Genomic DNA, 21,965 nt, shown 5'->3' with positions numbered 1-21,965 from the left:
TTAAAGGCTCATCTTAATATCACTATATCAAGCCTTCTCAATCACTCTAGCTGGAAGTAATCACATTCTGTATTCAACCAGTCAATATAATTATTAAATGCCACCTATGAGCCAGGCACTACGCTAGATACTGACTGTGCAGTGGTAAATATATCAGATATGATCCCCACCTCCCTGTAAGTTGAGGTTTAAAGGAGTGATAAACCTCAAAAGTTCTCAGACCATAGATTTGGGAGACAGGAAGAGGTGGGTTGACAAAGGAGGGATTTCTTTTTATTTATGAGGAAATTCTTTCTCAGGAGCTTTCATTCTTTTGCATCTTATTGACCACAACGAGATCAAGTGTCCATATTTAGATCAATCCCTGACATAGGAGATGAGCTTACCTTGACTGATTTAGACCAATTGTGATCTATCCTCTGAGAGGGAAAGCTGTTGGAGGGCTGTCTACTAGGATTGCCATATTGTTCATACAGAGAGCAACTGCAGGCCTTGTGCCACTTGAAGGAAGAAGAAAAGGAAAAGTAATGCCCCATCCTGCAGGCAGCCTTGCTCCAGCGAACAAGTAAGGAGACCTGATTGCACATGCTCAGTCTCTTCCCTGATCTCGCCAATCAGGAAGATCACTCCTTTTCCATGGAAGGAGAAGGACCTGAGGAGGGGACCAGAGGAGATGGTTCCCAATGTTGCTCTTCCCAAGGGAGAGGAGAGTAATTACAAGAGTGTGCTGCATGGGTCCAGGCAGGCATACTGAGGGGCGGGGAGGCTCTCTCACAAGGGAGGAGACCCTGTGGTCTGTGCCCTCATCTCATTCGTTGTGTTACCTCTAGCATTGCATCTCACCACATTCTGCATCCGATGACACCCTATGTGTGCACATCTTTCTTTCCTTCTGGGCCCTGATCCTCTCCAATGTGGGGCCTTGTTGTACCTTGGCACATCGTGAGAGCTGAGCACATGATTGTTGAATCACTCAGCTCCACTGCCTGGGATGAAGGCCTGTCCATCTGAAGAGTTACCGTGCAATGATGAAATTAGGGGCTTTTAAATAACTGACCAGATAAGGTGATGGTGCATGTTGTTCATTTATTCAGTTTTTCAATAGACACATACTGAGTTCCCTCTGTGTGCCAGGTTTGCTCCTAGGAGCTGGGATACAGAGATGGACAGGAATAGTCCTGCCTTCCAGCAGCTCCCAGTCATGTGAAGGAGGCTGACCTACACATGCATACAGCCACCTCTGTACTAATATGACATTGTCCAATTTTTTTCACTTACTTACCACTACCCAGTGCTGGTGGCTGCACTTCAGAGCTGAGGAGAGTCTCACTGCATGGACCAGAGTGGTAGATAAGGGTTAGATGGTAGCCAGGCATCGTGGCTCATGCCTGTAATCCCAGCATTTTGGGAGGACAAGGTGGGCAGATTTCTTGAGTCCAGGAGTTTGAGACCAGCCTGAGCAACATGGTGAAACCATGTATTGCAAAATACAAAAACATTAGCTGGGTGTGGTGCTGCATGCCTGTAGCCCCAGCTACTTAGGAAGCTAAGATGGGAGGATCACTTAAGGCTGGGGAGATTGAGGCTGCAGTGAGCCATGACTGCACCACTGCACTCCAGTGTGGGTGACAGGGTGAGAACCTGTCTCAAAAAAACAAACAAACAAAAACGAGTTAGATGAAGTCTGCCAGTTCCTAGCTATGTTACCTGATCTCAGTCTCCGTATGTGTAAGAGGAGAATAATAGTGCTTGCTTCACAGACTTGTTGTGAGGATTAAGTTAGATAATGCACATCAGTACCTGGCACACATGCTACCACTATAATCATTATTTCCTCTATTAACTTCACCAACTCCAGTAAATGCACTATTCTGGGTTAAAAATGATACTTTGCTTATGTAGAGAACACAGGATAACAGTTTGTTACTCAAAGATTTTAAATGGAGTATGAAGGAATCTTTACAAAATAACAGAAACTTAGACATATAACTTTTCATCAATTAAGGGCTTCATTCATTTTTATTTTTTAAAACATTCTGGATGATGTTCATTGCAGGGGTGAGCTACTTGCATCCTACCAAAGCTAAAGAGTCTTGCTGCCTTTTAAGTGTTGGAGAAACCATCCACCTGCTTCAATAAAGACCTGGAAATCAGGAAGATGGTGAGATTAAGCAAACAAAGCAGGCAAATGGGAATACTTATAACCATGTATGAAAGGTATTAACTGCCCATGTCTTCAACCCAGCTGTTTCTTCCTTTGGCCTTTCTAAATTTATCATTGAAGAATCCCCATGTCATTATAATTGGCTAAATCAAGGACTTTGCATTAGTCTTGTTTTTAACTCCTTGGGTCAAAATAGTCTCATTAATCATTCTGCTGCTGAGGGAGGGAACTCTAGGAAAAAGGTTGTGTTGGTTGGGAAACCAAATATGCATTGGGCTAAAGCTTTTATGTAGTTCTTAGATATCTCATGGATTTGATACTTTCTGGGGAAAGGAACATCAGACTTTAAGCTCCTGGAGGACAGAAACCTAGACTTGTATAATTCTGTGTCTCTGCAGCTTAGGATATTGCTTAGTAATAACAAGTACTCAATAAATATTTGTTAGGCTCACACTGGAGTTTTATTTTTATTTATTTATTTGAGACAGAGTCTCTCTCTGTCACCCAGGCTGGAGTGCAGTGGCGCGATCTCAGCTCACTGCAACCTCTGCAAAGCAATTCTCCTGCCCCAGCCTCCCGAGTAGCTGGGATTACAGGCGACTGCCTCCATGTCTGGCTAATTTTTGTATTTTTTTGTAGAGATAGAGTTTCGCCATGTTGACCAGGCTGGTTTTGAACTCCTGACCTCAAGTGATCTGCCTGCCTTGGCCTCCCAAAGTGCTGGAATTATAAGGTGTGAGCCACTGCACCCGACCTGTTTAGCTCACATTGTTGAACTACAGTTTAGTTGGGCATAAAATTCCACATTAACAATTATTTTCACTGAGCACTTTCTTCTTATTATGCAAGTATTTCCTGGCTTCTCGGTTGTTTTTGAGAAGTCTTCTGTCCATCTAATTGTCATTCCCCTCCTTCACTTGAGATAATTCTATTCTGAAGTTGATGTCTATTTTTCTCATCCTCATTTCTGTCCTTTTACTAGCTGTGTATTTAACTGTAAAATACTAGTGCGGTATTTAAAAATTATATAAAGTATTACCCTGTTGATATCCTGCAATTTGCTTCTTCAAGTTACCATATGGTCTCAACATTTACTTCTGTTGATACAAGTAGATCTACTTCATCCATTTTCAGTGCTGTATACTATTTCATTGTGTAAATATACCACAATGCATTTATTCATTGATGGCCATTAGTTGGTTTCTGATTGTTGCTATTGCAAACAGTGCTTTCATGAGCATCCTTGTATTTGTTTTTTATGTAACATATAAGATGTACATTTAGAAGTGGAATTGCTGGATCTCAAAGGATATGCACTTCTTAGGTGTTGATGGTTGATTTCCAAAGTGGCCTTACGAACTTACACTCCCACCTGCTGGGCATGAGAGCTTCCATTCTTTACATTTTCACTGACCTGGGCGTTGTCAGACCTCTGAATGGGTATGCCCTTAATCCCTACTTTATACTTCCTTTCAGTATTATCATTCCCTATTTGCAGATGACAAAATGGAGGCTAAAGGGTAGCATGTTCAGAGAAAGAATGAATGCATGAATGACTGAACATGGTGATACTTTATTTCTTTACTTATTATTTCTCCTACCAGAGTAGAACTTCTGTGAATGTAAGGATCATATTCTTAACCCTTAGAACAGGTCTTTACATAAAGTAGATTCTCAGTAGTTATCTGTTGTTTAATGAATGAATGTGGATGGATGGAGGGACCCTAGGAAGAAAACATTCGCTTTCTTTAGGAGGCTCCTCCCAGCCTAATGAGATACATTCTGCACTTACTCTGCAAGCTTTTAGAAGGAAGGGCACTAGCTACCTCTGCCACTGGTGCTCTCCAGGCCTGCAGCAGGCTGGGCCAATGGAGGGAAAGAGGGGTGATAGCTAAGAATTTTTTCAATGGAAAATTCAATCTGCTCAGCAGGAGTCTGATGAGAAGCTGGGGGCTGGTCTGAGGAGGATGCAGCTGGAGGGGCTGTCCATCTGGATCTCGCAGGCCTCTGGATACTGACAGGTTATTCTTAGCCATCTTTTTTTCTGTCTTTATTTTCTTGTAATCAGGGCTCTCTTGATTTTGCAATTGAAGCCTTTTTTATCCCCCTTCTCTAAAGAAATGATTTTCCATATAGTAATTCTTTCCTTCTTTAGACTTCCCAAAGTGGGTGGGTGGTTCTTTTTGTGCTCAGACACTTTGCAAATTGCCTCCCACCCAGCTCCTCCCCTGAATGTTTCTGTGGCTGGTGGAGACCTATGATGTGTGCTGGGTATTTGGCCCCCATCTTCTTGTTTACAACAACCTCCTTGCTAATGATATTTTCCTAGTAACATCTAATATGAGCACATTTCTCGCCCATCCTCCCTCCACCCCATGTGTCTTGAATTCTGCTGGATTAATTTAGCTGGAGCCTTAAGAGGCAGCAAAACCGAGGGCAGGTGGCTGAGCTTCAATCCTTGGCTCCTGCGTCATAATCATAATCACTCTCATTGACATAGTGCTGCCTGGTTAACAAGCGCTTCCACATTCTGTAGTTCTTTAGTCCTCAGAACAGCAGAAGCCAAGGCCTGTGGGGCTTGGTGACATCCCCAGCATCACATGCATAAGAGGAAAGGCCTGGATTTGAACCTCCTTTTCTGATGTTAAATCCCCTACCATTTCTTTCAGCCCAGGCAAAGATCCCAAAGTCAAATGCCTTTAGGGGCCAGATAGATAGTATAAATGAGAGAAACTGCTTGGAGGAGAATATATTAAGGATTAGTAAGGATTGTGGGAAACTGGCCGGCATGCTTTGCCTAAAGGCATTAAAATGCAAAACAGAGCCCAGCAGCTATAGTCCCAGTAACTCAGGAGGCTGAAGCTGGAGGATCACTTGAGCCTGGGAGTAGTGAGGCCAGCCTGGGCAACATAGCAAGATTCCATCTCTCAAAAAACATACAAAAAAAAAAAAAGGAAAGAAAGAAAGAAAAAAGAAACATTTAAAAAATAATAGGAAAAAACCCATTTAATTTATCACTTACTCAATGTTCAGTCTATAATCTACCTTCTAGTTGGGAAAGGGAGAACGTTTGCATGGCGTCCCCCTTCCCACTGAGTAGCATTTACTTGATGGCTTGGGCAAGCATGACCTTGGTTGTAGTAAGTCTATAGTATAGATGATTCTGTTGCTTTTAGATTCTGTTGCTTTTAGAATAGAATTGCAGCTTTTAGAATAGTATAATGGACCCAGGCATGTACAGATCCTGAGCCTACCCATCATCTCTCCTCTCTTAGAGTTTTCAAGACATGGTATTCAAAGTAATATTATCTTAATGTCTGTGCAAGTCCCAGATGTCCTTATTTACAACCCTGGTCAAAGGTTCTATTCTTTCCCTACATCTTTCTTTCCTTTCTCATGCCATTTGAAATCATGGGACCTGGTTGCTCAAGTCTACATGCTAAGTGACAGTGACAGTAGCAGAGTAGTGGGCAGAGTCCCCGAACAGACCCCAAGTTCACCTTCTGCCCTAGGGCAGGGATGTGGAGGAAAGAGAGAGGAGAGGATGGCTCATGCCTTTAAGTAGAGTAACTTGGCCCACTAGGAACAGGTGGCCCAGTGAAGGTCATGGGCTTTGGCCAATCAGACAAAAACTTCCCCTTTGAGGGTTTTAGGAAGGTGGTAGGCAAAGGTGGGGCTAGTATGGGAACGAGGACTGATGTATATCCCCTACTCTAAATAGAACAGCAGTTAAGACTGTGGCCCCAGAGAGTGCAGATCTGCCACCTAACCACCCTGTGACCCTGGGCTGGTTATTTAACCTCATTCCTCAGCACCTTTCCCCATAGAATATGGGTAACTGCAGGGGTGATGCGGATTAGCTGAGATAGGCATGTATTTTGGTCGGTAAACGTGAGTTATTTTTGTTGCTTTGAATTCTGCCTCTCTGCTGTACTCTTGAGCTACTCATCGTAGCTAGAAACTGAGGAAGCCTTCAAATGCTGGCAGAAAGAATATGGAGAGAATAATTCATAGAACAAGAAACAACATTCTGCCAATTTTTCCTCTTCAAAACTTGCCACTTACCCAAATGCCCTGATTCTACCTTTTCTCTCCAGCTCCACACCCTCAAGATGATCCCAGTGAGCTGGAATCCTGGTCGAGGGATCTGGGACTTGGCTAGATGAGATTTGGCGCTCAGATGTGCTTTTTGGGAAGTATAACTATGATTTTTCTCTAAATAATTACTCGAACTTAACTGTCATTTAGTCAAGACTCTTCTTAAGTAGCGTTCTTGTTTGTGTTCACGTGGCTTCTTGTGAGACAGACAATTTTAAAAATTTAAAAATTGTTCTATATTCCAAACACAACATTGCTGTGTGCCCCCTTCCCATTCCCCAGTCCCTGGAGTTCATTTTCTTTTGTATGTTTCACATATACCAACGACAAATAGTTCATAGTAGATATTGCCTATGTATAGAATTAGTTAGTTAGTTAGTTTGTTTGTTTTTTGAGATGGAGTCTTGCTGTGTCACCCAGGCTGGAGTGCAATGGCACGATCTCGGCTCACTGCAACCTCTGCCTCCCAGGTTCAAGCGATTCTCCTGCCTCAGCCTCCTGAGTAGCTGGGATTAAAGGCGTCCACCACCACACCCGGCTATTTTTTTGTATTTTTAGTAGAGACAGGGTTTCACTACGTTGGCCAGGTTGGTCTCGAACTCCTGACCTCGTGATCCACCCGCCTCAGCCTCCCAAAGTGCTAGGATTATAGGCGTGAGTCACCGCGCCTGGCCAGAATTAGGTTCTTATAAATGTGAAGTATTAGATTCTTATCAATGGGCAAAAGTAGAACTGAGGAACTATATCATATGCTTATAAACTGATTTCTTCTTAGTTTTTACTCCTATGATGTTTCTGTTGAGACCAGTTGACAGAGTAGGAGTGTCAGTATGGAAAAAGCACGGATCATTTTGAAATGCGGATTATTCATCAATTACATGTGTTTTAGAATGGAGTCAGTGATATATTCTTGGAGATGATCGCCTGCTCCCTCCATCTCCTCCCCTTTTCCTTCCCCCACATCTGTAGCCACTTCCTGTCAGCTAAACCCAGAAGAAAAACTTGACAGAAGCAAAGGGCATCCAGAGAATTATGATCCCCAGGTTGTGGTTCCATCTCTGTCATGTCCTAAGTGGTCATCTCCTCTCTGGGTCTCAGGTTTCTTATGTATAAGATAAGTAGGAGATTGGGGCCACAACACCTGAGACTAAAGGAATTCTAAGTTTTCATTACTCTGTGGATTCCACCTTTGCTAGCTTGGGACCTGGCAGGTCTCAGCAGCTGGTCATGTAGCTAATTCTCAAAGCAGATAAATGCCTGCAGGGTAACTGTGAATCGACTGTAATCACAGCAGAGTCCAGCTGCTTCAACAGATGCTGGTGCCTTTGGCTGCTTCCTGGAGCCACCAGCCAACCCAGAGATGAAGCTGGCTGAAAAAGCGGATATGTTGGAGAGGCCAGCATCATATCTAAACACAGTGTCTGGGAAATACCCATGTCCCCAGAAAGAGGTCATTGAAATCCTTCACTTGGTGGTGCAGTGCAGAGACTCAGGAAAACCAGGCTTTGAGTCCTGACCCTGCCACTTATACCAGCGGTGTGACCTTGGGCAAGTTCTCTGGCCCTATGTTATCTTCCTCCTCCATAAAATGAGGGTAGCAATAGAGCCACCTTGCAGAAGTGTAGTAAGGATTAAGGTCCCAGGAGGCCTAACAGTACCTACTAAGCAGAGGTCCTTAGAGGTACTTAGTAAATGGTAGTAGTAGTTATTATCCTGTGCCCTTTGTTCACAGGAGTCTCTTACAGGGGACTTGGGCTTAGTGCTCCTCCCCATGGCCAGGCTGTATTGGCTCATGCCCAAGGTGTAGCCTTGCCAGGGAGCCTGGTACAGAGATGCTGCTGATTGGGATGCTGATTAAATTCCCTGATTGAGGAGCCTCAGCATTCTGGCCCAGAGCAGGAGGGCCAGCAATATTTAGCACAATCTGCTTGGATCCTCAATTAAATTGTTTTCCCAAACTGCCCTTTTCAAGGTCTTGTCCTCTTTCCTCACCTCTTTCTGGCCCCTTCTCTCTGGGTCCTTGCCAGAGAAGGGAAACAAAGCCTTGTGGGGCTCCATCTGCTTCCCCCTATCCAGAGAGAAGGTGACAAGGCTGTCTTCCTTGCAGAAGATGTGGTTAAAACAAGCCTTGGCCATTCAAGGTGGCTGCAGTCTCATCCTGGAGGCTAAAGTCTCTGCGCATTCCAGGTTGATCCCCGTTTTCTTGGCAAAACTGAGCTCTCAACTCAAACCTGCCTCTCCCTCCATCCTTTATCCCAACAGCCCGCAAGTGCTTTGCTGGCAAGGACGATTAAGTGTCACTTAGTGTATTTTTCCATTTTCCTGTGTTCATCTGGTAAAAAGAAAATAAAAGAAAATAAAGGAGGCCCAGGATTGAACTGTCATTATTTTTTAAATGGAGAGAAGGGGTCACATGACTGCGAGTAACTGATTTAGCCAAGTGGCTGCAACTCCGAGTTTGCTGCAGAGCCGCCCCCTCCCGGCGGGAGCGCTGACGTCACGGAAAAGCCCCGCGGCGGGTCGGCTGGGCTGGTTATAAACCGCCCGGCCGCGGCGGCTGCAGGCGGTGGGCACGGAAGACGGGCACGGCGCAGCACTCCCCTCTCGTTGGCCCGGGTATCCCAGCGCGGACCCACGCGATACGCTGACGCCCCGACGCCGATCCGGCCGAGCCAAGTAAGGGGGGCGGCCCGGGACGGAGAAGGGAGAGAGTAGGAGTTTCCCAGCCCGCAGAACTTTCGAAGTTGAGAAAAGAACCCCTGGAACGTGCGCTCAGCACTGGGATTTTCTGGTAGGGGTCAGAGCTTCAAGTGCAAAGGATGTCGCTTCTCATCAGCAGGTTCCTTAGTTCAATTCGGTAGAAGGGTCTCCTCCTCCTACAGATCGAGTGGTCAGAGAGGGCAGCCCTTAATGATGCTTTATGTATTTGTTGTTTGAATGTAAGTCTACCAACGGAGGTGCTGCTTTTGAGACTAAAAAACCGGCTGGTCGTCTTGGTTAGTGGCGAGATGTTGGGGTACGGAGTGTGGGGGTGAGGGTGGGAGAGGAGTGTTTGTGCATCTTGCTGATTGCAATGTAAGTACTTATACTTTGTCGCCAGTAGCCGGAAAAACAGAGCTCCCGGCTAGGGGAGGTAGTCTGCAAAGGGAAAGTTGTAGAGAAGTTGTTGAGTATCATTTAGGGGAGTCTTCAGCCTTCTGATCTGCTTCAGGAAAGGGGTCTGAGAATGGTGGCTCAGGCCTGAGATCTCAGCACTTTGGGAAGCTGAGGCAGGAGGATCACTTGACCCCAGGAGTTCTAGACCAGCCTGGGCAACATAGTGAGACCACCGTCTCTACCAAAAAATAAAAATAAAAAAAACTAGTGGACGTGGTAGTGCAGGTCTGTAGTCCCAGCTACTTGGGAGGCTGAAGTGGACGATCACTTGAGCCTGGGAGTTGGAGGCTACCTACAGTGAGCTATGATCGTGCCACTGCACTCCAGCCTGGGTGACAGAGCAAGACCCTGTCTCAAAAAAGGAATCTGAGTTGAATTAAAGAACTCTTGAGAGTGGACGTGGTTTGTTAAGAATGAGGCACTTTCTCTGCAAATTTCATAGGTCTGAACATGAGCAGGTCATTTCTCTGCCAGGGTGTATAGGTTTGGAGCCGGGATGTTTTAAAAGTGGTATCTGTGGGTAAGAGGGCACAGCTGAGGCATAAACTTTAAACAGAAAATTTCCCCCCTACCCCCAATAATGGCAGGTGGATGCTCTCCAGGCAGCTGGAGAGCATCAAGGCAACTTTACTAAACATGGAAGTTCCAATAAGTGCCTGTCCAGTCCAGCCAGGGTTGCGGTGGGCAGGGGAGGGGAGGGTGATGTCATTGCCACGTGTTTCCCACTGAGGCACAAAACCTGCTGGACACTGGTGCAGTTAAGAGCCAAGTTTAGACAAGAGCAGCTAACCTGACCAGCTGGTCCCCAGCAACATTAACTTGTTGCTTTTCAAGCCATCTCTGGAGGCTGCTGGTTCTTTCCAGCTGCCTCTGTGCCAGCTCTGAGTGCAGCTCTTCTTTCATCCAAGTCTGCTTTGAGGAAGGGGGAAGCCCATGGGCAGTGGGTAATGTTAACAGTATTTTTTATTTCCATGCAAATGACAGTCTGCCTGAGGAGCTGGTTACTGACAGTGTGGGCAGTATGTGTGTATGTGTGTGTGTCCAGTTGAAAGCCTGTCTTGTTGGGGTCTGGGGACTGTTTAATTGGTGTTCTTTATGTTAGGGATACTTGCTTCTCATCTCATCTAATAAAATATTGCTGATGACTGACCATGTATTTGAGTGGAGCTCTCACTCATGCTTACTAATGCTGCCATCTTGGCTGCTTTGCTCCCCAGGACCCAGCCATGACTCTGAATAATGTCACCATGCGCCAGGGCACTGTGGGCATGCAGCCGCAGCAGCAGCGCTGGAGCATCCCAGCCGATGGCAGGCATCTGATGGTCCAGAAAGAGCCCCACCAGTACAGCCACCGCAACCGCCATTCTGCTACCCCTGAGGACCACTGCCGCCGAAGCTGGTCCTCTGACTCCACAGACTCAGTCATCTCCTCCGAGTCAGGGAACACCTACTACCGAGTGGTGCTTATAGGGGAGCAGGGGGTGGGCAAGTCCACTCTGGCCAACATCTTTGCAGGTGTGCATGACAGCATGGACAGCGACTGCGAGGTGCTGGGAGGTAGGTGTTCCAGCCCCAGTGGGCTTCTTTCCATCGGGGTGGCCCAGGAAGAAAGAGCGAGGGTGGGTGATTTATTTACCTGCAGAGTTGGGAGCTGAAGTTAGGCATTTTGGACAATTGATGGGGGAGCTGAGTCTCCAGAAAAGCCCAAACACAGGCTCTCGGGGCAAGAAAATGAAAATGCTTGTAGACAGGACCAAAATCTGTTGCACCTGGGACAGAAAGGGAATTCTTCAGATTCCAATTCTAAATGGGTTGGGGAAGGCTGATTAGAGAGGGCAGAGCCAGAGGGTCAGCGCCCCACCTGACTTCTGCTGACTCTGACTTCAACATTCTTCCCGGAACTCAGTATAGACACAGCCTTTTTCCATGGTTATACCTAAAACAAGCCAGTTGGAAAAGCTGTTAGGATGGCTCGATCAGTTTGCTTCCACCAATGTTAGAAACTTTTGTGGGTGTAAAATAGTTCAAAATCTGTATTTGAAATAGTATAATAATTTTTTAATATGTGAAGTATAACAATGAAACTTTGTATAGAGTCTGACAGTTTTCAAGACAATTTTCCCTGTACAATTTCATCTATTTATTGATTGGAGCCTGGCCTATTTCCAAAACTGTTTTGAGGTGACATTATCTCAAAATGCATGTATTCTTCAGCCAGGGGTAAAGCACAGCCCTATGTTCTGCTAAGTAATATGAGGATCCTGATAGCCAATGCCATCCATAAAGTGTCTTTCAGCCACGGCTTCAGTCTGAGCATATGCAACCAGGGTAGTTATATGTCCCTATTTGCAGCTACAGAAATAAAGGAAGCACTGCTCAGTGTTTCCCCAAGTCACATGGTCTGTGTTCTGTCGCGACTCACAACTGAATCACAGAGTAGGGAGGTGTCTTAGCGATGACTCAGTTCTCCCCTGCATTGATGCATATTAATGTTATTCCTCACTACCCACAGCCCATCTCATCTGGAGGTTTTATTCTTCTTGACTGTCTCAGTGTCAAGGAGTTCACTGCTTCAGGAGGCAGCTCGGGAACTGGGCTATAAATGATGACTCATTGATGTAACATCGATTTCTCTCCTCGCTCCTGGAATCTCACAAGAGTAAAGGGAGAAATAGGGCCAGTGTTGTGCAATTGATTCCCTCTTTCTTTGTAAAGGCTGCCAGGTGACTTGCTAGGAAAGAGAAACGGGAGGAAGGGGCTAACATTTAGAGTGAATGTTTGCAACGGGAGAGGCACTTTGTTAGGTGCCTTATATTTGCGGCTGTTTATTTTGGTCTTCACAAAGTTCTTGTACTCATGAGTAAACTGTCGCAGGGAGATCAAAAGCCTTATCCAGAATCACCCAATAAGGAAGGTGGATTTAGAATTTGGGATTTTATAATCTTACTTCAGTTCATTTTACCATTTCTGGGGGACTTGCTATGTGCCAGGCACTGTGTTAAGTACTTCCCACACATGTTTTTGATAATACTTGAATCAATCTGGCATTAATATACCTATTTTACAGGTGAAGAAATGGAGGCTTACAAAGTCAAGTGACTTTTCCAGGGTGAAAAAACTAGTACATGGTATGACCAGGATTCAAATCTAGCTGTGATTGAACCCAAATCCTGTGTCTTTTCATGGCCCCCTGCAGCCCCAGGATTTAGCTTCGAAATACTAAGTATGACAGCACATTGGGCATCAGCCACACACCTGGCTCTGTCCTAAGCTCTGGGATACAAGGCGATGGATGAGGTATACCATGCCCCCTAGTAATGAGCTAAGTGTCAGTTGCTATGTTGCAGAGCAGGGTCACATTAACTAATACTTTAAGCAGTAACAATACAGTGCTTTGGGCATTGACATAAGGAAGAGATGGACTGGGAGTTGTTTTTTTGTTTTTAAGAGGGAAGAATTGAAAAAAGTTAGTGGATAGTAGACTTTCAAAAATGTTTGTCCATTAGAATGGAGTTGTATGTATCCAGAGGGTAATATTCCCATAGGCATAACATGCTAAGAAGACTGACTCATACCTGGAATTTGGAAAGGTAGGCTTCCCAGATATTTTGGAAACTTCTTTGTTGAGAGACAGAGAGAGATGCCCAATATGATAGCACATTGGGCATCAGGCATATGGCTGATCCTGGGGCCGCAGGGGACCATGAAAAGACGCAAGATTTGTGTTCAATCACAAGAGAGAAAGGGAATCCTTTCCCTAGCTTCTTACACAGAGAATCTGTAGGACCTGCTGGAATCACTAGTTGGCTTTGTTTCCCAAGAGGAAGGTTTTCTAAGGCACGACCCTACATTTTTTTTTTTAAAATCAGCATTCACTATAAGAAAAAAATCGACATAATATTCTCATAATGATTTCTCCTAATAAAGATGGATATTGTTACAGTTATACTGCAGTAATCTTATGACTCTCTGTATACACTGAATGCCATTCATTCATTCCTAAGAAGTTACTGAATATATAGCACAGAGCTTGGTGAGGCACTCTGGGGACACGCAAAGAGTCATGGGGCTTCTTCTGCAGAGATGCTCACAGTATGCAATGGAGCATAATGTATACACCAAGAAGAAATTGAGATAGGATGTGATAAATGTCTTGAAAGTGGAGTAAGGAGAGTGCTGTGGGAATTCAGAGGCGAAAAGATTACCTCTGACTGTGGATTTAAGAGCTTCATGGTTGGCCGAGCACGGTGGCTCACGCCTGTATCCCAACACTTTGGGAGGCCAAGGCAGGTGGATCACCTGAGGTCAGGAGTTCAAGACCAGCCTGGCCAACATGGTAAAACCCCCATCTCTACTAAAAATACAAAAAATTAGCTGGGCGTGGTGGCATGTGCCTGTAATCCCAGCTACTCAGGAGGCTGAGGCAGGCGAGTCGCTTGAACCTGGGAGATGGAGGTTGCAGTGAGTCGAGATCTCGCCATTGCACTCCAGCCTGGGCAACAAAAGTGAAACTCCATCTCAAAAATAAAATAAAATAAATAAAACAAAATAAAATATAAAATGAAATAAATGCTTCATGGAAGAGATGGTCCCTGAGCTGGACCCTAGGGACAACTAGGATTTGGAAGCCCTGAGCTAGGTGGGAAGGCACACCACACATATACAGCAAAGTATGGAAGTCTCATTGGGCTTGGGGTTTGATGAATGGGTTTAGACACAGCTCTGACACTGACTTGGCTGGGTGCTCTTGGACAAGCCACTTAGCCTCCTCAAGCTGCCTCATTAGTGTAATTGGGGTAATATCTCCTTCATAGGGTGTTACGAGGATTAAAGGAGATAACAGGTTGAGCATGGGGCATGGTGCCTGGCACATAGTAAGTATGAAATGAACATTAGTTAGAGCTGATTCTGAAGCTACCATTTCCTTTTGATGTGCTTATCTTTCAAAAGTGGTGGTTTCCTTGCTTGTGGCCCCTGTCCACTTTGGTCACCGTTGGCTGGGGCCCGTGGAGCTGTGCAGAGGGGACCGGGGCCAGTAGAGTAGAGGACAGTATTTGTAGAGCAGGCATTCTTCCGAGCCTCCTTGGGATCCCCTGAGCTATGAAAGCTGGAAGCAGTTGAAAGTTTTCAGGGGGAGGGATGCTGGAGTCTCAGAACTTTAGAGGTGCTGCAGGAGTCAGTTCTGGCAGTGAGAGAACACTTGGGCGGGTTTCACACACAGCACTTGAGCCAGTCTTAGGCAGAAGGGGCCTCGCTTCCAAGCACAAGGAGTGTTAACGAAAAAATTATTAACATGGTAAGGAAGACCTTATTCGGGACCGTTGCAGTAGGCATCCCAATAGTGGGGAGAGATGGGGCTCAACTCCAAATACAAGAAGAACAAGTGGGCACTTGGCCAAGGAGCAGGTGGGAGGGGGTCAGAGGATGGAAAATTACTAAGAGGAGACATCAAGGTTAGGGGGATTCTTGCTGAAGTCAGGCCAAGGACTTAGACTATCGGAGGTGGTGGGTGAGGAATTTGATCAGATATTGAAGGTGGGGGATTCTCACTAAACTGACTTAGCAGGATTCTTCCTAAGCTGGATTCTGCCAGGATGGACACGGAAGCCCAGGGAGAGGATTCAGAGGAGCCTGACTAAAGTTTGGTCAAGGAGAGAGTCTGTCAGGGGGATCAAATGGGGAAAGACTAACTGGTCTAGAGAAAGTGGCTACTGACCACCATCACCCCTTATAGAACCTCTGTCTGTCCCCATCAGCATTAGTTCTCTTGCTACATAGTGTGCACAGACACCCCAGCTTTCTTCCAGTGCACTGGAGAAGTAGGGGTGTCCCCAGAGGCTAATCAGTATCCAAACCTTTCTCCACACCTTTACTGGAAGCAAATTTCAAAGAGCTCTCCTAGAGTCTGGTATTCTTTTCCTTCCCTTCTCACCTGATTAGCACTTGAAAAGGATAAAAGATGAGCTGAGCAACTTAGATGAAGAGAAACCTGGAGCTCTGGTTACTCCCAGGCTTGCACCTGGTTAGGGGAGAGCCTTCAGTCGGGATGCCATGTGTGCTGGAAGGGTCCTGGTGCACACAGCCAGAGGCCGTATCTAAACTCATGTATTGGGGTGGGGGGTAAAGTGGGGAGCACACGTACTGAGCAGGGAAGAGATGGATTGTTTTAGCCTCCCAGACCTCCAACACGGTAATTTTCAGGCAAAGGTGAGATCAGACAGAATGATCCTGTCAGGAAGCTTCTAGAATGGGAAAGCATCGTGTTTTTACTTTCATGCCTGTGATCCTTAGTCCACTTTTTCTCTAGACTTGTTCTGATATCTCTTAAGCCAGGAGAAAGTTGGGTTTTCCTTTACCATCAGCGATTGGAACACAGTGTGTTTCTATTTGAATGACTGGGCACTCAAGCGAGTCGCCTATACCTGAGTGATGGGCTGAGAAAGTTCCTCCATCACTGAAGGAGTTGTCTGAGTGCAGGGAGGGGTTTTAGAGGAGAGCTAAGAACCCTGTGGTGGGAAGCAGCAGTCAGGCCATCCCCGCTGTGTGCTGCCCAGGCTCTGACAGTCTCCCTTGGGTTGTCTAATTTGCATGTTGAGGTTGTGAGGCTCTAGCCCCGGTAATCCAAATAGTCCCACTGTGATCTCATTCCTTCTGCATATTGTGAGCAGGCACACGATGGGCGCGAGAGAGTTTTAATTCCCCAAGGGCAAACACTTACTGATTAGAAGAATGATGCTGTGGGAGGTGGGGAAACTCACAGAAAGGGCCATCGCTGGTTAACTCTTCTTATTGGTCCAAGTTTTCCTTCTTTAAGGAAGGGAAACCTCTCCTGATTCCAGTTCTTAGGTGATGAAGCATTAAACCAGGAGCAGTGTATTTCATAAACCGCTCGCTATTGTAAAACAAGAAGTGCCCTGGTTCCAACGTAGCTCTCTTAAGCTAGGATTTATCTGTAGGGAGGAAGTGCTGAGTATGGCAAGAACCAGCTTCCTTCACCTGAAGAAGTGCTAATGGCTAACACTGATTGAGTTTCTACTTTGTGCCCAGGCTTAATATAGGTAATTGTCACATACCCCTAAGGTGTGAGTACTATTATCAGTCCCATTGCACAGATGAAGAAAACTGAGGCTCAGAGAGCCTAAGTTGCGTAGACCCCCAGAGTTCATAAGGGATGGCACCTGGATTTGAATTCAGGTTTGCTTATTTTTGCAGCCACAATGCTATATTTATCATTCGTTCACTGCACAAACTTTATGGTGCACCAGCAATGTACCAATGTGCTGGGGGACACAGTAAACAGCACAGATGCAAATGTTTGTCCTAACATTACAAGACGGGCGGGAGGGACAGAAAATAATAGAATAAGTAAGTTAAATGTGTTGTATGTTAGGTGGCAATAAGTGAGATGGAGAAACATAAAGCAGAGAAGGAATATTGTGCGATAGAAGTGTTGCAATTTTAAATGGATGGCCAGGAAGCACCTCCCCCAGAGGGAGGTAAGGGAACAGGCCTTGTGGGTATTTGGGGGAAAAGATTCTAGACAAAAAGAACCAGAAGAAAAATGATAAATCATCATGAAAGTCATAATTTTCAAAAGATGAAATTCAAAACAGGAAACCTCATTGTGAAAACAGAGTGGGGATGGGCTCGATGGTATTGGGATGAGGGAAATCCCACTTGCAAAAATCCCACTGTACCCCTTTCTACGCCTGTCCCCCATGGATTTTCCAGGCTGGAACTGCTTTGGCCCATTGTACTGTACTGTGTTCACCCTTCACCTACACACGATCTGGGCTGAAGTGCAGGGAGGAAAGTTTCCATTACCAAGTAGAGCTGGAGGCTGCATTTCTGTTATACTCAAGATGGAAAAACAAGCCCATTTATTGCTAGGGAACAGCATTTTTTTTAAAAAAAGGAAGAAAACTACAGCCAAAACAGGGAGAGTCTCAAGATTCTTTCTTGCACTTGTCCAAAGAGGAGCAATGTCTCTGAGCTCAAAGCTCCTGAAATTGCTAGTGAGTGTTCAGTAACTACCCACTGAAAGGTACAATGGACTTATGAAAATGCGGCTTACAGTTTCACTGGGTGGTTAATGTTTCCTCATAGCATTAACTATTGAATCTGAGTCAAAAGCTCTTAAGTAAGTTTATCCTCATAAATGATTTTCCCATACAAAAGGTCCAGGAATGATGCAAACAAATGCCTTTTACTCCATGTGGTTTGGTGATACATGTTCGAGAGAGACGTTCTGCTGGATAAGGACTGGAGGAATTATATGTAGAATGTTGTTGAGGGTGACAAAAAATAGTAATTTGCCTTTGAAAATATCTGTATACTTACATAATTAATTGCATATTTAGTAGGTTTGTGTTCTAGCACAATTTTCTACCTGACCCTCTTATGGAGAAGTGTTGCATATTCGCCTGACTCCAATATCTTTGTTCTTTCTTTTCTAGAAGATACGTATGAACGAACCCTGATGGTTGATGGGGAAAGTGCAACGATTATACTCCTGGATATGTGGGAAAATAAGGTATGCATAGCCTGTAGCTCTCTAAATTCCTTCAGGGCTTTCCTTTCAACAAGCTGTTTGGTGCAAGGGTGACCTTGTCCTATATAGTGGGTGTTCCAGATCAGGTGGGCTCATTTTCGTGATTAAAAGCATACTTCTGAAGAATGAGACTGTTCTAAGGAACAGACTGTTCACAAATGAGTTCTGAATAACAAGCAAGTTGTAGTCACTTGCCTTTGGTTCCATTAAAAACACACCCAGAAAGTTTGTTTTAGGGAAACTACAAACAGGCATGGACAGTTATTTTAAATAACATACATCCATCTCATATGAAGTTGAGATTCTGAATCCTAGTCTTCAACATTGGCTTTTTAAAGATTTTAAAAAGCTTCAGAACCTATGTGCTAGACTTCTGTTTATTGAAAACCCTCCTAGTCCCACAAAAGTGTTCTTAATCTCATCACTTGGAAAAGGCAAAAGGGAGTTTTTGGGAAGTCAGAAAAGGCTCATTTTTGGTAGAGTAAATAGAAATTGGAAATGCTGTTTGGCAGAGTAGTTGTGTAATTTATCAAATCAAACTGTAGAAGATATTGAAAAGTAAAAACTTTTTGGCATAAACACTGGACAGGCTAGCAATCTTTACAGCCACCAGCCATCTTATAGGCATGGAAGGCCAATGCTTTTAGGGAGTTGGAAGCGATTTTCTTCCTTTCTCCTATCAGCAAGGGTATTTTAGGATACACATATTGTTTCTTTGCAAACTGATGCTTCATTCCCCAGGCCTGACTGAACTCACAGAAGATCCTATTGTTTCGTTAGGGGGAAAATGAATGGCTCCATGACCACTGCATGCAGGTCGGGGACGCATACCTGATTGTCTACTCAATCACAGACCGAGCGAGCTTCGAGAAGGCATCTGAGCTGCGAATCCAGCTCCGCAGGGCCCGGCAGACAGAGGACATTCCCATAATTTTGGTTGGCAACAAAAGTGACTTAGTGCGGTGCCGGGAAGTGTCTGTATCAGGTAAGAGGAGCAGAGCCAATACTGTACTGTAGAAACAATCGCTGGATCACATGCGTTTTCCTTCAGACACGGGTTCTTCCCTCCTTCCATGAGGCTGCATCTAGGAACTCAATAAGATGCTATATGACATTTTAGGTGTGTTTCTCAGACTCCCACAGTCCCAGTGGGTCTCCTCCACACTAGTTGTTCTCCCTTGTCCGTCTGGTCTACCTGCAGGATGCTCATCTTCCCACTTTTAAGGAGTTTCCTGGAATTCCCAAGAGTACAGGGAAATGAAAGTAGCATCTTCATGCAAGGATGATAGGGAACTCTGATTTAGGGGAACTGTGAGAAAGAGTTTCATTGAGGAAAAGGAATTCTACTCTGGCTGACTCTGGTTCCTGTGAGAAACACTGTCCTACCTCCTACTCCCCATCCCTGGCTTCTGAAATTTCATTTGAGGCATCAGTCTGATGGGGTCACATATTCTTCTTCATACTTAGCTCAGGGAAAATCTCTGTCTGCTGAGTGGACACCCAAGTGCTTTTACAGCCCTTGAGATTTTGCTGGCCTAATTCAGATTTGATCCCTGGTATAATTATAAATCTAAAATACTACATTGCCAGGCCCTGCTCAGGAGGAAAGACACCTGATAAAGACAATGTACACACTAGTTTGGGAATGTCTTCCTACTAGGACGCGACTGTCTACAGTAATCGTTTTTTTTCCAAACCAAAACTTGATGCATGGTCATGGAACACAATGAACTACTTGAAATTGAGACTGTCCCAGAAAAGCTTGTATAATTTAACTGTATTACACATTTGTAAAATTCTCCATTTTTTTCCCAAGATATCTCATTATTGCTTTATTTTTATTGTTATTTTAAAAGAGAGGAAAGCTAAGCAGTAGAATTCTTATTTCTAATTCTGGAAACTGGGTCAGGAGAAAGAGTTGAGTATGGGCTTGAGAACTGAGCCGACCTGGCTTCACTGCCACTTACAGGCTGCGTGAACTTCACCTGCAGAGGAGACTCCCCTCGGTTTCTTCGTGTATTTGACAGGGATAATAACGTATTTTCTAAGATTGTTGTGGACATTGAAAACAGTGTTTATAAAGAACTTAGCCTTGTTCTTGGCACATTGTAAGTCTGCAGTAAATTAAGGGTATGGCTTTTACTGTTATAACTAATATCACTGTATTTGATGAAATGGGACCTTCAGACAGTGAATTTATGGGGGATCAGATCTAAAGCCCATCTCCCTTACTTCCAGGGATCCTCCAGTGAGACATTTTCTATTCACGCCCTGGGAGGGCCCGTGCCGCAGCAGCATCCTCTATCCACTGCATATACAGCTGACTTAGTGTTACCTCGAAGAACCATCCAGCTTGACTGTGTGCTATGCGGGACTGTGCTCTGCAGTCTCTCTGACCTCTTTCTTTCCTTCCCAGAAGGGAGAGCCTGTGCAGTGGTGTTTGACTGCAAGTTCATCGAGACCTCCGCGGCTGTCCAGCACAACGTGAAGGAGCTGTTTGAGGGCATTGTGCGACAGGTGCGCCTTCGGCGGGACAGCAAGGAGAAGAACGAGCGGCGACTGGCCTACCAGAAAAGGAAAGAGAGCATGCCCAGGAAAGCCAGGCGCTTCTGGGGCAAGATCGTGGCCAAAAACAACAAGAATATGGCCTTCAAGCTCAAGTCCAAATCCTGCCATGACCTCTCTGTACTCTAGGAACCCAGGGTCACCCAGATGTCCCTTTGATGGCTGTTGCTGAAGGCCATTGGGACCAATAATCTATATTAGATTGAATACTTAAGTTAGATGTGGTTTCCCCCATTGTAGCAGGGAGCTAGCATATTAGCCTTGTGGGCAACATGATGCATGGGAAATGAAAGATTTTTGTAAAAAGTCAGTATTTATTTCCAGGAAAAGCCTGACCTTGCTATTTGAACACCCAAGACTCTTTAGAGGATGTGTTTGGTGTTCACATGTGTTTCTTCTCTTTTGGATAGTAGAGAAGTAAAGCTTACAAAGAATGCCTAGAACAAGAACTCTTCATCATTAAAAATTTTGCCCAGTGTTCTGATATGTGACTTTGAGGCCAATGGGTCATAAACAAATATAAGAAAGCTGTCAATGAGTTTCTTCAAAGGAGGGAAAACTTTCTACGAATCTAAGATCCATGGAGCTAGAATTGTAGAACTAGGCTCATCAGAATCGTGACTATTATTGCTCCATCAGACTGTGAAAAGAAATGATGTGGACCTTGCTGGAAACAAAGGCTTAGCAAACAATTTTTGTTCAATGCCCACCGAGACATGTAGAATTGGGAACTGATACATGTATCCCTTATAGGCTCAAAAATTATATCTTACAATTTCTTATTTAGGGGGAAATTATTTGAATCAGATTCTATTTAGTCAAAGCACCTTTTATGTTTTATTATTTTTGAATTCGTGGAGCCATCATAAAAATATTTTTAAAATCAGAATTATTGATACCCTGTAGCGCAAAATGTCAATTTTTAATGTATAATCGGAAGTCTGAATTTTTATAAAACATATAGCATAAAAACTTCCAGTACTTTGGTTGACCCTTGTATGTCACATCTCTGCTCTATTTATTATTATTTTGCAAAATAACCATTTTAACATTTGATAAGGCATATTTATGAACATATTTCTTAATAAGAAAAATATCCATTTTATTACGCTTTTCTATCTTTTTCAAAATATGCAAGTTTTTACCTATATGTCTTATAATAAAAGAAATAAAATTTTTGAAAAAAGGCATTCTTGACTGATTTTCCTCCCCAAACAAGATGATTAGGATTATTTTTATACAGCCTTTAGAGCAAGCACATTCCAAAGAGACGTATGCCTATTGTTTTCTTTGTTTTTCTCACTAGCAATAGCCCAGTCATTATCCGTTTTAAAGGGTATCCCTGACATCTCTGCTTTGAAATCACGATTCACGGTAATGCAAAGTTATTTTTGGCTGATACCGTTGGGAAGTATTTGGGGTCATCTCAAT

General features: G+C 44.4%; 1 protein-coding gene across 6 annotated transcripts in view; it reads left to right on the top strand.

The window, feature by feature from the left end:
* Positions 1-21,724, top strand: part of GEM (GTP binding protein overexpressed in skeletal muscle) — a 55,860-nt gene extending 34,136 nt beyond the window's left edge. For 2 of the 6 annotated variants that reach the window (XM_063643476.1, XM_055286775.2), the window contains exons 2-5: positions 10,636-10,975; positions 17,875-17,951; positions 18,750-18,954; positions 20,386-21,724. In XM_063643476.1, the coding sequence (XP_063499546.1) occupies positions 10,645-10,975; positions 17,875-17,951; positions 18,750-18,954; positions 20,386-20,663 (891 nt within the window). In that variant the 5' untranslated portion in view covers positions 10,636-10,644 and the 3' untranslated portion in view covers positions 20,664-21,724. Of the gene's footprint in view, positions 1-2,133; positions 2,162-8,733; positions 8,939-9,073; positions 9,202-9,246; positions 9,259-10,635; positions 10,976-17,874; positions 17,952-18,749; positions 18,955-20,385 lie in introns of those variants that run through there. The other 4 variants (XM_055286773.2, XM_055286776.2, XM_063643479.1 and 1 more) reach the window with 4 other exon arrangements.
* The last annotated feature ends 241 nt before the right edge of the window (positions 21,725-21,965 follow it).

Source organism: Symphalangus syndactylus, chromosome 7 (genome assembly GCF_028878055.3).
Source record: "Symphalangus syndactylus isolate Jambi chromosome 7, NHGRI_mSymSyn1-v2.1_pri, whole genome shotgun sequence".
Taxonomy (NCBI): domain Eukaryota; kingdom Metazoa; phylum Chordata; class Mammalia; order Primates; family Hylobatidae; genus Symphalangus; species Symphalangus syndactylus.
This window is presented reverse-complemented; position numbering and strand designations above follow the sequence as displayed.